At 44.2% G+C, this 14,953-nt stretch overlaps 1 protein-coding gene across 2 annotated transcripts in view; it reads right to left on the bottom strand.

Annotated features, from left to right (window-relative positions):
* Positions 1 to 388: 388 nt before the first annotated feature.
* The window catches only part of LOC135542196 (E3 ubiquitin-protein ligase TRIM62-like), a 46,725-nt gene continuing 32,160 nt past the window's right edge, over positions 389 to 14,953 (bottom strand). The window contains exons 3-6 of one of the 2 annotated variants that reach the window (XM_064968967.1): positions 14,497 to 14,592; positions 9,718 to 10,043; positions 8,379 to 8,494; positions 389 to 6,350 (exon numbers count right to left, since the gene is read on the bottom strand). In XM_064968967.1, coding sequence (XP_064825039.1) covers positions 5,797 to 6,350; positions 8,379 to 8,494; positions 9,718 to 10,043; positions 14,497 to 14,592 — 1,092 coding nt within the window. In that variant the 3' untranslated portion in view covers positions 389 to 5,796. The remainder of the gene's footprint in view (positions 6,351 to 8,378; positions 8,495 to 9,717; positions 10,044 to 14,496; positions 14,593 to 14,953) is intronic. The other variant, XM_064968968.1, reaches the window with a different exon arrangement.

The following is a 14,953-nucleotide window of genomic DNA, read 5'->3' as shown; positions in this document are numbered from 1 at the left end:
TGTTCAGACAGTGTGATCCATCACAGGGTTACTCTCAGCTTTGTATTAATCTAGTTGAGAAATGCCTCAGCATGAGAAGGGGAGGAACAAAGGGAGTACATCCTCTCTGGCTTGTCAGAGGCGCTTTCACAGGGCTGGGATTTGGCACAACTCAGCTGAAATATGCACCTTGACACAATGTACACCAGCAAGCACTGCCTCATCCCATTCTGTACAATTCTGATAGATTCTAGCTGCTCTCTAGTAATGAGTTCTGTTAAACATGGTCTGAGAAAGTATTTCACTTGCATTTTGTCAAAGGACTGAGCCCCGACAAATCCATTAGTACTACATGTTAATGTTCTAGTATGTTAAATCAGTGTTTCTAAAAGAAAGTCAAACAAGCATGTTGGTTTTTTACCACTCTTTAATTGTACATTAAAACATTTCTCAGGACCCACGGGCAACAAGCACACCAGTGTGGGTTCGCACAATGATGGTTGCACAGCCACCAACATCCCGACACAATCATTAAAAGTGGTATTATAAATCATCACCACCACCAATACCAGTTACCCACCACCACCCCACAATAATCATCTTTCTACTTCTTATCCATATCACCGGACAGCAGTCTTGCTTTTAATAGACCCCACAGGGATCTGCATCATACTGCACATAGTCATCAGAACACACCAACAACGCATCCAACAAAGCAGGGCACTGCCCCAGTTCTTTAAAGTGGACAACACAGACAAGACACACAGACACAAGGATGCAAGAGCAGGGATATAGGGGGATCTTTTATCACTGCACCTCACAGACAAGAGGCCAGAACATACAGTGCCTTCAGAAAAGTATTCACACCCCTTGACTTCTTCCCAAATGTTACAGCGCCTGAATTTAAAAATGTATTAAATTGAGACGTTTTTGTGTCACTGGCCTACCCACAATTTCAAAGTGAAATTATGTTTTGAGACATTTCTCCAAATTAATTACAACTGAAAAGCTGAAATGTCTTGAGTCAATAAGTATTCAACCGCTTTGTTATGGTAAGCCTAAATAAGTTCAGGAATAGAAATTGGCTTAACAAGTCACAGTCACTGTGTGCAATAGTTTTTTTTTTATGACTACCTCATCTCTGTAACCCACACATTCAATTATCTGTAAGGTCCCTCAGTCGAGCAGTGAATTTCAGACAGTTTCACCCATAAAGACCAGGGAGGTTTTCCATTGCCTCGCAAAGAATAGCTCGCACCCATTGTTAGATGGGCAAAAAAAAAAAAAAAAGCAGACACTGAATATCCCTTTAAGCATGGTGAAGTTGTTAATTCACTTTGGATGGTGTATCGATACACCCTGTCACTACAAAGATACAGGCGTCCTTCCTAACTCCGCTGCCGGAGAGGAAAACAATTACAGAGTGTAATGGCCGTGATAGGAGAAAACTGAGGATGGATAAACAACAATTACTTCACAATACTAACATAATTGACTGAGTGAAAAGAGGGAAGTCTGTAAAGAATAAAAAAATATTCAAAAACTAGCTTCCTGTTTGCAACAAGGCACTAAAGTAATACTGCAAAAAATGTGGTAAAGCAATACAATTTTTGCAATGAATACAGGCTGTATCATATCCGGTCGTGATTTGGTCGTCCAGGGTAGGCCGTAATTTTAAATAGGTGGTGGCTGCCTCATGTTATGGGTATGCTTGTAATCGTTAAGGACTGAGGAGGTTTTCAAGATAAAAAAAATAATGGAATGGAGCCAAGTACAGGCAAAATCCTTGAGGAAAACCTGTCTCAATCTGCTTTCCACCAGACACTGGGCGATTACTTCACTTTTCAGCAGGGCAATAACTTAAAACACAAGGCCAAATGGAGTTGCTTACCAAGAAGACAGTGAATGTGCCGAGTTACAGTTGACTTAAATCTACTTGAAAATCTATATCAAGACCTGAAAATGATTGTCTAGCAATGATCAACAACCAATTTGACAGAGCTTGAATACTTTTTAAAATAATAAAATGGGAAAATGTTGCACAATCTAGGGGTGGAAAGCTCTTATGGACTTACCTAAAAAAGGTTGCAGCCAAAGGTGCTTCTACATACAGTTGAAGTCAGAAGTTTACATACACTTAGGTTAGAGTCATTAAAAATAATTTATCAACCACTCCACAAATTTCTTGTTAACAAACTATAGTTTTGGAAAGTCTGTTAGGACATTAATTTGTGCATGACACAAGTAATTTTTCCAACAATTGTTTACAGACAGATTATTTCACAATTCCAGTGGGTCAGAAGTTTACATGACTGCCATTAAAACAGATAGGAAAATTCCAGAAAATGATGTCATGGCTTTAGAAGCTTCTGACCACTCAGGCATCATTACCGCTCAGGAAGGAGACGCATTCTGTCTCCGAGAGATGAACGTACTTTGGTGCGAAAAGTGCAAATCAATCCCAGAACAACAGCAAAGGACCTTGTGAAGGTGCTGGAGGAAACAGGTACAAAAGTATCTATATCCACAGTAAAACGAGTCCTATACCTGAAAGGCCACTCAGCAAGGAAAAAGTCACTGCTCCAAAACTGCCATAAAAAGCCAGACTATGGTTTGCAACTGCACATGGGGACAAAGATCGTACTTTTTGGATGAATGTCCTCTGGTCTGATGAAACAAAAATAGAACTGTTTGGCCATAATGACCACCGTTATGTTTGGAGGAAAAAGGGGGAGGCTTGCAAGCCGAAAAACACCATCCCGACCGTGAAGCACGGGGGCATCAGCATCATGTTGTGGGGGTGCTTTGCTGTAGGTGGGACTGGTGCAATTCACAAAATAGATGGCATCATGAGGCAGGAAAATTACATGGATATATTGAAGCAACATCTCAAGACATCAGTCACGAAGTTAAAGCTTGGTCGCAAATGGACATTGACCCCAAGCATACTTCCAAATTTGTGGCAAAATAGCTTAAGGATAACAGAGTCAAGGTATTGGAGTGGCCACGATGAAGTCCTGACCTCAAGCCTATAGAAAATTTGTGGGCAGAACTGAAAAAGCATGTGCGAGCAAGGAGATCTACTAACCTAGTTATACCAGCTCTGTCAGGAGGAATGGGCCAAAATTCACCCAACTTATTGTGGGAAGCTTGTGGAAGGCTACCTGAAACATTTGACCCAAGTTAAACAATTTAAAGGCAATGCTAACAAATACTAATTGAGTGAAGTAAACTTCTGACCCACTGGGAATGTGAATAAATAAAAGCAGAAATAAATAATTCTCTAATATTATTCTGACATTTCACATTCTTGAAATAAGTGGTGATCCTAACTGACCTAAGACAGAGACTTTTTTTTTTACTAGCATTGAATGTCAGGAATTGTGAAAAACTGAGTTTAAAGGTATTTGGCTAAGGTGTATGTAAACTTCCGACTTCAACTGTCGTTGACTCAGGTGTAAATATTTACGTAAATTCAGACTATTTCATTTTCATTAAATTTGCAAACATTTCTAAAAACACGTTTTCACTTTGTCATTATGGAGTATTGTGTGTAGATCGTGAGGGAAAACTTTAAACTTTTTTTTTTTTTTTTTAATTCAGACTAACACAAAATGTGGAATATGTCAATGGGCATGAATACTTTCTGAAGAAACTGCATATATCCCAGCAACATGAGCACACACTAACATACAGACAGCCCGCCCCCTGGCTCTAGGCTCTCTCAATGCTGGACTTGGTTAAGAGACAAGAGCTCTCATCTTAAACCAGGAAATAACAAGAGCTCTTGGTGCATATGGGGCAGAGAAGCAAACACATACCTGGGCCTCAGAGAATATATATTGGTGTGTTATGTTTACACTGCAACAGCCTTATGGAACTAAATGGAACATTGCCAACAAGATGCCAACAGTCCAGGCCAAGGCAGTATAATAATGTACTGTAATATCGCTTTCTTTGGCCATTTTCATATCCTTAATGTTATTAAAATACACTGAACAAAAATATGAAATTGTTGCATTTGGTGTACAAAAAGACAGAATGATTTAAAGACCTTCCAGAGCTCATTAATTCCAGCGTCATGCTGCTCGAGTTGTCAGTGGTCTCTGCCCCATAGGCTAACTGTAATTCAGCAGAAGTCAAGATTCATTTATTCTGATTAACCTCTCACACCTATGATGTCGAGGGAGAGAGGAGGCAGGGAGATGGAATCCACAGGTTTGTGTGTCAATGACGTTTGATCTAAGTTTCAATGGAGGTTTCAGAAAACAGCATGGCTCTTCTACTGCAGCAACAAAAGTTGTTAATGATATTATTGAGGCCACGGGGCGAGAAACGGCACCGTCTCCCTTTTCATCGAGCTGTCAAAAAGGCATTCGACGCCGTTGATCATGACACGTTGTAAAGACTTGGATAGGATCATCTGATCGGGCAGGGGGGCGGGGAGTATGCCAGTTCACTGCCCCTTTCACTTGGGACGAGCTTCAAAAAAGGTCCTGAAATGACAGGAGCTCGTCCCTTTAAATGAGATTAAAACTACGTTAAACACTATGATGGGAAATTAGGTGGTGGTGGGGGGGTTGCGGTCAATGTTTTGACCCCTAGTTGCGCCACACTTCTTTTCCAACTGTAGTGCTTTGTGTTTTATTTTGTAAACGTGACTGCAACTTGGGGTACTGCTATTTTGGCCAGTTCTCTCTTGCAAAAGAGAATGCTCAAAACGAGACTAACCTGCTAAAAATAACAAACAAACATGTAACATAGGTACATGCCAGGTAGAGTAGAGCTCTCATGCTGGAGTGGAAGAACCCAACAGAAACCACCCGGTGGGGGGAGAGAGGTCCCCACTCGCACAGTGAAACACATTTTCATGCCACACACACGCAAACACACACACACACACGACCTCTCCAGGCACCCCCAATGAGACAGAGAGGTGTAGGGAAACGAGGGAATGGTGAGGACAGCAAGCACCACAACAGTGACCACGCACAGAGTGACCATCACTAGAGCACACAGACCACGTGGCTGCCGTTGTCGAATGACGAGTATCAGCCACGTCCAGCACTTGGACTGACTCGACAGTGGAAAACTGGACGTGTGTCCTGAGGGAAAGGAATCAAGGGATGCGACATCATTCCATCAGTAAAGTGTACAGGTTCACCGGGGAGGACATGGAACAGCACTCACTGCCACACCGATAGGTTTTCACTCACAACTGAGATCTGTGCCAAAGAAAAAAGGAGCAGAGCGTCGTCAGAAATATTCCGCAAACAAGCCTAAAAGAAAGGTGGCCCCCGGTTTCAAAATGTCTGGCTGCTGAGAGAGACAGACCGAGCAGCCGTCTGTCAGTCAGTCTGGAGCCTTGGAAGGAGAGCAGAGCCCATGGGCCTGTTCAAGGTGGACCTCAGTCACAGCACAGAGATCCCACTACTAAACCACGGTGCGATGACGTCATCTATGCAGACAGAGTAAAGCCCAGAGGGGCTTGGGGGAGCGGGGGTCTCCCTCTCCTTCCACCCCTGAAGAAGCTAACCGGTGCTCCAGTTGAAACCATGATGCTGCAGCAATGTCCACATAGTCCCTCCCTGGTGAGATCAGTGAGGAGCCACACCGACAGGCAAGACAAAAACAGAGACCCGGAAAAGAACACCAGAACGAAAGAAATTTACATTTCATAGTCAAACACCCTGTCGTCGTCGTCGTCGTTGTCCCCCCTCATCATTTAAAAAAAACGAGCCGTCTTTAGGATCTTAGTTACGTCATCATCGGTTGAGGTGAGCGAGCCGATCTGTAGAGTGACCCTGTGTGTGGCTCTTATAGACGCACGGTGTTGATTCTCAGCGGCTGGACGTTCTTGCCATTGGCGTGGCTCTGCCCGGGGCTGAAGTAGGGGCAGAGCTTGGCCGGGAAAGTCTTCTCCCTGTAGGTGTACAGCCAGGACATGTCATCAGCATTGTAGAACACCAGCAGGCCCTTGGGGTAGTCCAGGTACACGCCCACCTTCTCCAGCTTGCTCTTGACGTTGAGGCGGGTCCAGGGCTCGGTGCAAGCACTGTACTGGTTGCCGTCGTGCATGACGACGCAGTAGAAGCCGCGGCTGGGCTGGATCTGGATGCTGCCCTTGCGGCTGACCGTCTCATTGGCCACGCCGATCATCCACTGGGTCTTCTCTGACACCATCACCTCCCAGTAGTGCACCCCGGAGCCGAAGCCCTCGGCCCCCAGCACAGACACCTCCACGTCGAAGCGCCGCGGGGAGTCCTGCAGGGGCTGGGGGTGCAGGTTACCATAGGCTACGATGGTGCAGTCATCTGATAGGATGAGTCTCTGGTGGGCTGTGATGGGGTCTAAGGTCAAAGCTGCTGGCACTACGGAGAGAGAGAGAATGAAGACAGTTCAAAAACACACCAGAGACGACCTGACAGGGCAAGCCCAGATAAAGCCAGTTAGACAGGATACAGATAAGGGCATATTCTTCCCTACTGTTTACCAATATGAGAAACACAAATATGTTATGAGGACGCTCCCTCCCTCAGACAGACACGAGCTCCAGAACGGCGGTGTCATTCGTTGCACTCCATTTGTCACCATTGCCGCTGTACTGTCTGAGTTTTATGCTGAGGCAGTGAAAATGTCCTGGCATCCCGTTTCAGCCAGTCACTGAACTGGAGAGGGGATCTGAAGGAAAGTGCATACAAATTGATTTTCTAAATGTTATCTTTAAAAGTGATTCATCAGGCGACTGGGAGAGGACCAAGGACATTCTGTATGGAGGGAGGAGCTGAGTCACTGGCACAGTCTCTGTCTGCAGTGGTCAGTCAGTGTCTGGTGTTTCTGCTCGACCAATCAAATGAGCCGGTGCTGCTGAAGGTCCCTATCAGGAGGAGAATAAGGGACTGTCATGGTGTTGGAATTTGGGATGACTGATGGGTAGCCTAATAATCCACTCTTGTAATACACCCTATTGCCCAGCATCTACTGTAATCATATTTAAGGAAATGAAGACCTCATGAAGAGTATTTACATGAGCCATGTTTGGGACTGTTGGTTCATAACCTTCGACTTTATGCTACAAAAAGGGAAACCGCTTATGGAGTAAGCATTCAAAATGACCTCGGCCTCCACTACACATCGATACTGTACAATGTCATGCAGGGAGGCGCATGTCTCCACAGCTCTGTGTTGGCTTGGCAGGGCTGGAGGCAGCTAGCTACATGTCGTTCTGTGGGTTAACTGTGGGTTAGGGAGGGAGTGTGGTTGTCGCACTGGGTTCAGTCTCTTTTTTTCTGGTTCTATGGAAAAATGAGCTGGGAGAACAATAACAGCTTGTTCTCCTCACTCACTCCCATACATAGAGCTGGTTTAAAACAGAACAGAGAAAGGAATTTGCCAAATCTCCCCCTTGATCTTCAGTGTTTATATCACACAGTACAAAAACAGGTGGCCTTGCCACTAGCCAGCAGGCAGGACAATGTTTTCCCCCACGCAACAGCGTCGCCAGGCAGTGTGTGTGTTTCAATCAATTCATGAAAATGCCATAATCTCTATTGCACACACACACAACAAACACAAGCGTTCATACACTCAAGTCATGCACACGTATGCCATTTTCTAGTTGGTAACATTTTCTAGTTGGTAACACTGGGTTTGAGAGAAGAGGAGAGGTAGACTACTATTATTCCCCTAAACTATCATCTGCAGAGAGAGCGAGAGGGATGATGGGAGAAAAGGGTTTGTTGTTGTCACCGTGGCAGCCAGTGTTGATGGATCTGAACCAATTGTTCCATTTGGCAAGCAGTCAAGGGAGGCCAAGAAACCACTCTGCCTTCTCTCCAGCTTCAGAAGACCAAAATGAGAGAATTGACAGAGAATTGAGTGCATCATTTTAAATAACCTTCTGTGAGAGTGAGCGATGGCTGTGGGCTCAGGGAGAACAGGAAGAGGGAGAAGGAGAAAGATCTTCATCGGCATTCCTGACAGCGAAGGGCATCTCAGCCCTCCAGCCACCATTTTCTCACAGAACTCACAAACATCCCAGATATTTGAACGTGGAATTAACTCAGACTGTGGGAGTCTTTTCCAAGGTTTCCAAGGCATCAATCAGAGCCCAATTTAAACCCAAATCTATGCTACATTTTTACATGCGTGTTATTTAGCAGACGCTCTTATCCAGAGCGACTTACAGGAGCAATTAGGGTTAGATACTTCGCTTAAGAGCACCCTTTGGAGTAAAAAATCCAGGGTGGAGACAGTGATTTGTAACATAACTGAATGATGTGCTGAGGTACTTGGGCTGGGGTACTTGGGTGCATCGAACAATTCACAAGACACTCCCTGGTGAAGCAAATGCTGTTACACAGTTGAATTATGTGAGGGTTAACGTAGGTGGTGCATACCTGGTGAAATATCCTGAAAGAGAGACTTCCATATTGTGTACTGCAGGGGCCCCATGTACTTGGAGGTCGGGAAATCTTCATATGTTAGATTGGTCTCATGTATCTTTCCTTTTATCCTGTAGGTGGAGAAGAACGATCAATGTCAACTATCACTCTATACTTTCACATCTCTTTGCTCTCTCTGAGAGACGTCTCTAGTCATTGCTCTATTTTCGCTGTTCGTGGTTGATAAAAGTATCTGTCAGATTCTGAATGCCCACGTAATATTCTGCAGCAGTGTAGATTGATGGGTGATTGAGGGGGGGGGGGGGGGACTGAAACGCTATTACAGTATCCACCCCCACATTAGTCATTCTCATTCCTCCCACATGCATCCTTGAACCCCCCCCTCTCAACCCTGCCTGGGAACCATTGGGCTGCACAGCTGTACACCGGCAAGCCTGAGAAACATTGAAACAAAAAGTGATGCAAAGCTAACAATTCACCTGCTGTGAGTCTGTGAGAGTTACCCCGAGGAGAAAACACAACCTTGTCAAGTCTTTTCTCACATTTTCCAAGGGTTTCTGCCAGTACTACACTTCCTGGAATAGTTGTGACTTCATGAGGAGGCAAACCTGTATATCAGTTCATTCTTCACTCATTCCTGTCAATGCCCTCTGGACCGTTTGTTAGAAAGTAGTCTTTTTTTTTGCATTTCTTTTTTGTAATTTTTACCCCTTTTTCTCCCCAATTTTCGTGATATCTAATTGGTAGTTACAGTCTTGTCCCATCGCTGCAACTTCCGTACGGACTCGGGAGAGGCGAAGGTGGAGAGCCCACGCGTCCTCCGAAACATGACCCTGCAAAGCCGCACTGCTTCTTGACACAACGCTCGCTTTAACCCGGAAGCCAGCCGCACCAATGTGTCAGATGTGTCAGGGCCCGCCACAAGGAGTCGCTAGAGCGCGATGGAACAAGGACATCCCAGCCGTCCAAACCCTCCCCTAACCCGGACGACGCTGGGTCAATTGTTGCGCCGCCTCATGGGTCTCCCGGTCGTGGTCGGCTACAATTAGAAAGCATTCTGACGCAACAACTTCCTCAGTCCACCTTATCAACCGCTTCTAAGATCTTAAATACTCTCACTCAATCCCTGAGCACCCTCTTTCCCCGATTTAAAATAATGAGTCTGGTATATCAATGAGTTGCTTAACTCTGCACTTTCTCTCCAAGCTATCACTATTAGTATCACTATCGGTATCCTGACGATGAGCAGAATGGGTTACATTCATTACATTCAGGGGATGGTCTTATGTCGGGAGGGGAGTATAACATAACCTCAGACAGCGTGCCATCTTACAAAAGTTTAGGACTGTGGCTTTTTGGAAGAAGAGCTGATCCAAGGTCAGTCAGACAGTAAGCAGAGCACCTCTCGGAGGTGAGGGCCACGCCCTCCAGGAAGTCGTGGCGTCCCGTCTCGTTGAGGCGCTCCTGCAGGATGCCGATGCCCTCCTTGACGTCACGCAGCTGCTGGCTGAAGCGCTGGATCTTGTGCTCGATGTCGGAGAGCGTGCGTGCCGTGTCCGTCTCCAGCTCCTCCAGCATGGCCTTCTGGCGCTCTCGCAGGAACCGCTGCAGGCGTTCAAATGCCTCGCCGATGGTCGCACGCAGGCCCTTGGCCGACGACTGGAATGAGAGCGAGAGAGGGATAAGAGAGAGATGAGAGGTTGGTTATTTAGGATTAATGTGCAGGTTGTGCTCCAAGCATTAAACACACCAATAACAAAATGTATTCTGCCTCTGTCACTCTTAGTTGGATGAAAGTCAGCCACCCCGGGGCTTAAAAACCTTTTATCACCTAGCCTAACAATTATGTAAATGTGAACTCATTAATTGAAAAAAAAATCTGGCTACCAGTCAAAGGCAGGGCTTCTAAGGACATAAAATCCCCCTCTGCTGTTATAGATCATCCAACACTGATTAACTCAATACAAAATGTACTATCATAAGAACAGCCTATGCAGATCGCATTAGGTGTTAAATAGGGCAAAGCTCAGTGTAAGGTTGGAACAGTGGAAGTGTGCCGTTTTAATGGTGACACTGCTTGTGAGATGGAGCATTTTTTTAAGAGGCTGATGCTGTGGGGACAGACTAGCTGTGTGTTCAAGGCAACATTTACAAGGCCTGAGAATAGTCAGATAAACGGATGCTATTATAGAAAGAGCAGGGCTGCTGATAAGGAGGAAAGGAGCAGAAGCTGAGGAGAGAGTTTGATTAATTTATTTATAGTGTAGCGGAAATGAATCACCTCCAATGCTAACAGCAGTAGCGGACTAGACAAAACAAAGAGGATCTATACGCTCAATCCAGTAACAACTAGAGAGGGAGCAGCTTCTCACTCAGGGCTTCTGTCCGTCTCTACAGAGGAAACATTATCTTCCAAGCTCTGTTGTCGTTAGGGTTTCAAAGCTCCCGGTAACTTACCAAAGTTACCGGCATCTTCAGTCATTTTGGGAATTAAATGAAAATCTACCGTTTTTTCTTCTTCTTCCCCTTCACATTATACAACACACAACGCAGGATCACATTATAAATATTAGCCAATATAGTATTCATTTTGTTATATCTGTGTCCATATTGTCCATGAGTTTCTATTAGATAGGCTATTTTCTCTTGAACCATCTGGTCTAATTAATGAAAAACATTTAATCAACAATGGCATTTTTTTTAAATAACTCTGCAACTCATCCAACTATTGACTTTTTTCACAACTGACTGATTGACATATTTATTTTACTAAGTGTGTAAAAAAAAATGGAATAAAAATACATATTTCATGCTGAAACACTCATATTTCAGTCCGTTACTAATAATGTTCTGTGCTATGTATTATGTCATGTGGACCCCAGGAAGAGAAGCTGACGCTTTTGCAGCGGCTGATGGGCATCCGAATAAACACCAAGTATTAAACACCATTGGTATTCACTAAGTTGATGGATTATAGGTGGATAATGTTTTGCAGTTGTTATTAAAAATGTACTATAAAATCTTATTGAATTATTTCATACATTTTACGTGTGATACAGCCACACAGAGGGAAAGAGATAAATACAGGTACCTGTGATAATCTGAAGTACCAAAAAAGGCCACTAGATGGCTTGTGATAAATTACATGAAATCCTTGAGACACCAAAGTTCTGGTAGTTTACTGATAAACCAGTTCTAGAAGTCTCTGGGTCGTTCCACAAAAAGAGTGCCTTTTGTGTCCCTTTAATATTTTAAGTAGAAATTGTAAACCAATGTGGAATATAACCTGTTATATTAAATGAAGTGCCTTTTAATATAGACAAACTATATTCTGGCAATCCGATCAATGGAACATATGCGGTGGTACTTAATGAATATGTCGTCAGTTCGGTTGTCATCTGAGACATCCAATTGACGAAAAGCCGCATTTAACAAAATATGAAGAAAAAAAATCCACCAAACGGACTTGTTGCGGATACAATTCAGTGCACACAAAAATGTACTTTTCCGCTTAAGCTTTCATGTACCAAATTAAAATCTAAAAGTTCAATGCGTTTACGTCGCATTTTCAACTGGACTGATAGACACAAAAACTGTTGCGATAAATAGTAAACGTGCCTATTCTGGGTTTGGGTCGTTCTCTCTAGCCAACAGCTCGCAGATACACTGCAGGTAGGCTAGTCTACATGATGAGATCATTATGGTGAAACGTATTTTAATTTGTCAAAACGGCAGTCAAGCATCAATCACATCACCAGAATAAGACCCTTGATATTTATTGGAAAGGAGCATCAAGATCACTGGGCACTTTCACCATCCTGTGAAGTTCATCGTAACTTATTTCATCTGTAGCCTAATAAACTGCATGTTTCTCTGAGTCGTAGTGGGAGGACCACACACCATATCATCGCGACTCCCAAGTTGACTTCGATACGATGGTTATTATATCAATATTTGCTCATAGAAAAAAAGGTATTTCCACCACCATCTCTCACATAATACATTTTACAGACACAAAAAGATACCGATGTCGAACGATTCAATTCTGTCGATATTTATAAAATTGTACCAAAACTACTGTTTCCATCACAGCTGTAGTGATTTAAAAATATATATGGTATGACTATACTCACATAAAAACAGTGGCTGGAAATGTGCTAAATGGAAAGCCCTCGTTATTTTATTGCTTTGACAAAGTCACCTCTGAAGAATATTATATATTTAAAGTGACTAGTGATTCATCTTATCACATGAAATGTCTGTCCCTCATTTTAAGTTCAATCTTGTTACGTGAGCTGAACTCTTGTTTTAATATGGTAAAACAATTCCTTTTTTTTTTACTCAAAAGAAACATTGAATAGTCAACATAGTGTAAAAGCAGGTGAGCTGATTCTACTCTTTTTGGCCATTTTCTGGTGTAGTCAACCCTAGTACAGTCAACCCTGGTACAGTCAACCCTGGTACTTTATTTGGCACGTAGTAGGCACGTAGTAGGCACTTACCATAGTAATTTTTTTAATGCAACCTAGGGATGGGAAAACATGTTTTTAATTTATGTTAAACATGTGCTCTTTATGACAGAATGTTCCAATTAAGCAAACTAAAACTACACCACCCAAAAGGTCCTCAATTGGTGGAATGACCCCTCTACTCCTCTCCATCACAGGGGAGTACGGAAGAATAGGGGCAGTAGCATTATAATCTGGGTTTTATTACTACTGCCTGCGATCAATCAATCAGTCAGTCAATCTCCCTCCAACAGCATGCCTGTTCCAGTAGGAACCTGGAAGCAGGCAGATATTATCTCTGCGCTGCTGGGAGCTCTCAGCCTATTAAGATCATTTATCTCCAGTACAGATGGGATGTGTTAAGGTGGGCTGCTCTCGTCCACCTGGTGACAGAGAGAGGAGGACAGTACTGATGAGGCCTGTGCCAGGTCCCAGCAGGGTGTTATGGCTGTGGCAGGGGGAATATTTAAAGCCCATATTAAGCCTACAGGGAGTAGAGGCTGGGTCTCAGAGCAGCAGCATGTGCTTATCAGGCGAACCCCACACAGGGCCTGGGAATCAGACAACGTCTGCTCTTCGGATGGGGGAGGGGACGTCCATAAACACATGGGCCCAGGGCTGGAACTAAACTAGAGCACCAGAACCAATAAAAACCAATTAAGTGATAAACAGCAGTATTAGTGGACGTTTAAGTGTCACACCCAAAACAACTGTAATGGCAGCCTCACACCAACCTGCTCAAAGTTTCCGTTTCAGCACCATGTTGCCGGTGAGAGAGGGGCAGAGAGGATTATGGGTGGTTTTTGAGGCTTTGATCCTACTAATCAATTTTCCTTTTGGTGTCGGTGTGAGGTCAAGCACGAAAACCAAGAGAACAACAGAGCAATTCATTGTCATAAACCTAAATGCATCTGTGAGGCAAAGAGATCAATTTATGGCCCTCTTCCAGGCAACGCACGTCACCTCGGACAAATGGATGCAAACCTAATGAGATGGGCTGATTTATAATGGAGACCTGCAGCTGGCACTCAGTTGGAGTTGATGGCAGTGGAAGCAGGCAGGTTTGTCTCTCTGGAACAGAGCCAGGGTAAAGTAAAGTCTTGCACTGCAGAACTCAAGCAGACAGGACAGAACAGGAAGACAGGAGGGAGTTGGCTTGGCTGGCATGCCAGTGGACAGCCAGCATGTAAACAGCAGGAAGAACGATGGATCCCAAATGACAAATACCGCTGACGGCACAAACCCCATCTGTCAGAGAGCCCTCCCTCTCTGACCGATACAGCTCAAAGACGCTTAAGGGGGAGAGCTGAGCCAGATGGAAAAGAAGAGGAGAAGCTGTTGTATCGACTGGATGCGCTGGCTCCGCTGGTTAAAACAAGTTGTTGAGATTAAAGAGATGCTTAATGAACCAATTTGCTGTTTGGAGTCTCACTCTCAGCTGTGGGAGAGACTTAGGTAGAGAGAGACAGGACACACTGGTGCTTTACCTTGGTCTCATATAAGTGAAAAGGCTCTCTATACTGTAAGTGACTTTGGTCTAAGTGAATTTGTGTGCTTGGTGTGTGTTCCCTCGGTCTCACGGAGTAGAGAAGAGTGTCTGTTACCTTGGTCTCAGTGAGTTGTCTCTGCAGTAGCTGCAAGGCCTCGGTGTGTCCCTTCTCACTGTCCTGCAGAGTGGCCAGCTGCTCCTTCATCTCCCTCTGCAACACAACAACAACAAATTAGCAACCACTGACTAGAGAAACACACATACAGCATTGTTCCTAGTTACTAATGAGGTGAATTACAGATTTACTGGAGCACAAATTTCATCAAGTTCCTCTGTTGGATCAAATTGGTGCATAACATTAGATTAAGTCCGTTGATTTGATGTTGACCAATTGTCCTGCAGCAGCATAGGGCACCATTCCTTTGCTACCACTTGCTATTGGGAAAAACATCAAACTCTTAAGTTCAACTCAAGGTTCTCGTAAGACATCTACATCGGTTTCAGCCTCAGTGGGAGGTTCAGGTATCGCAGACACCTCTTCCTCCTAACGGCCTAAAAGCCTTTTATGACTT

Source organism: Oncorhynchus masou, chromosome 6, assembly GCF_036934945.1.
Source record: "Oncorhynchus masou masou isolate Uvic2021 chromosome 6, UVic_Omas_1.1, whole genome shotgun sequence".
NCBI classification, from domain to species: domain Eukaryota; kingdom Metazoa; phylum Chordata; class Actinopteri; order Salmoniformes; family Salmonidae; genus Oncorhynchus; species Oncorhynchus masou.
Note: the sequence above shows the minus strand (reverse complement) of the source record. Positions and strands in the feature narration are given on the sequence as shown.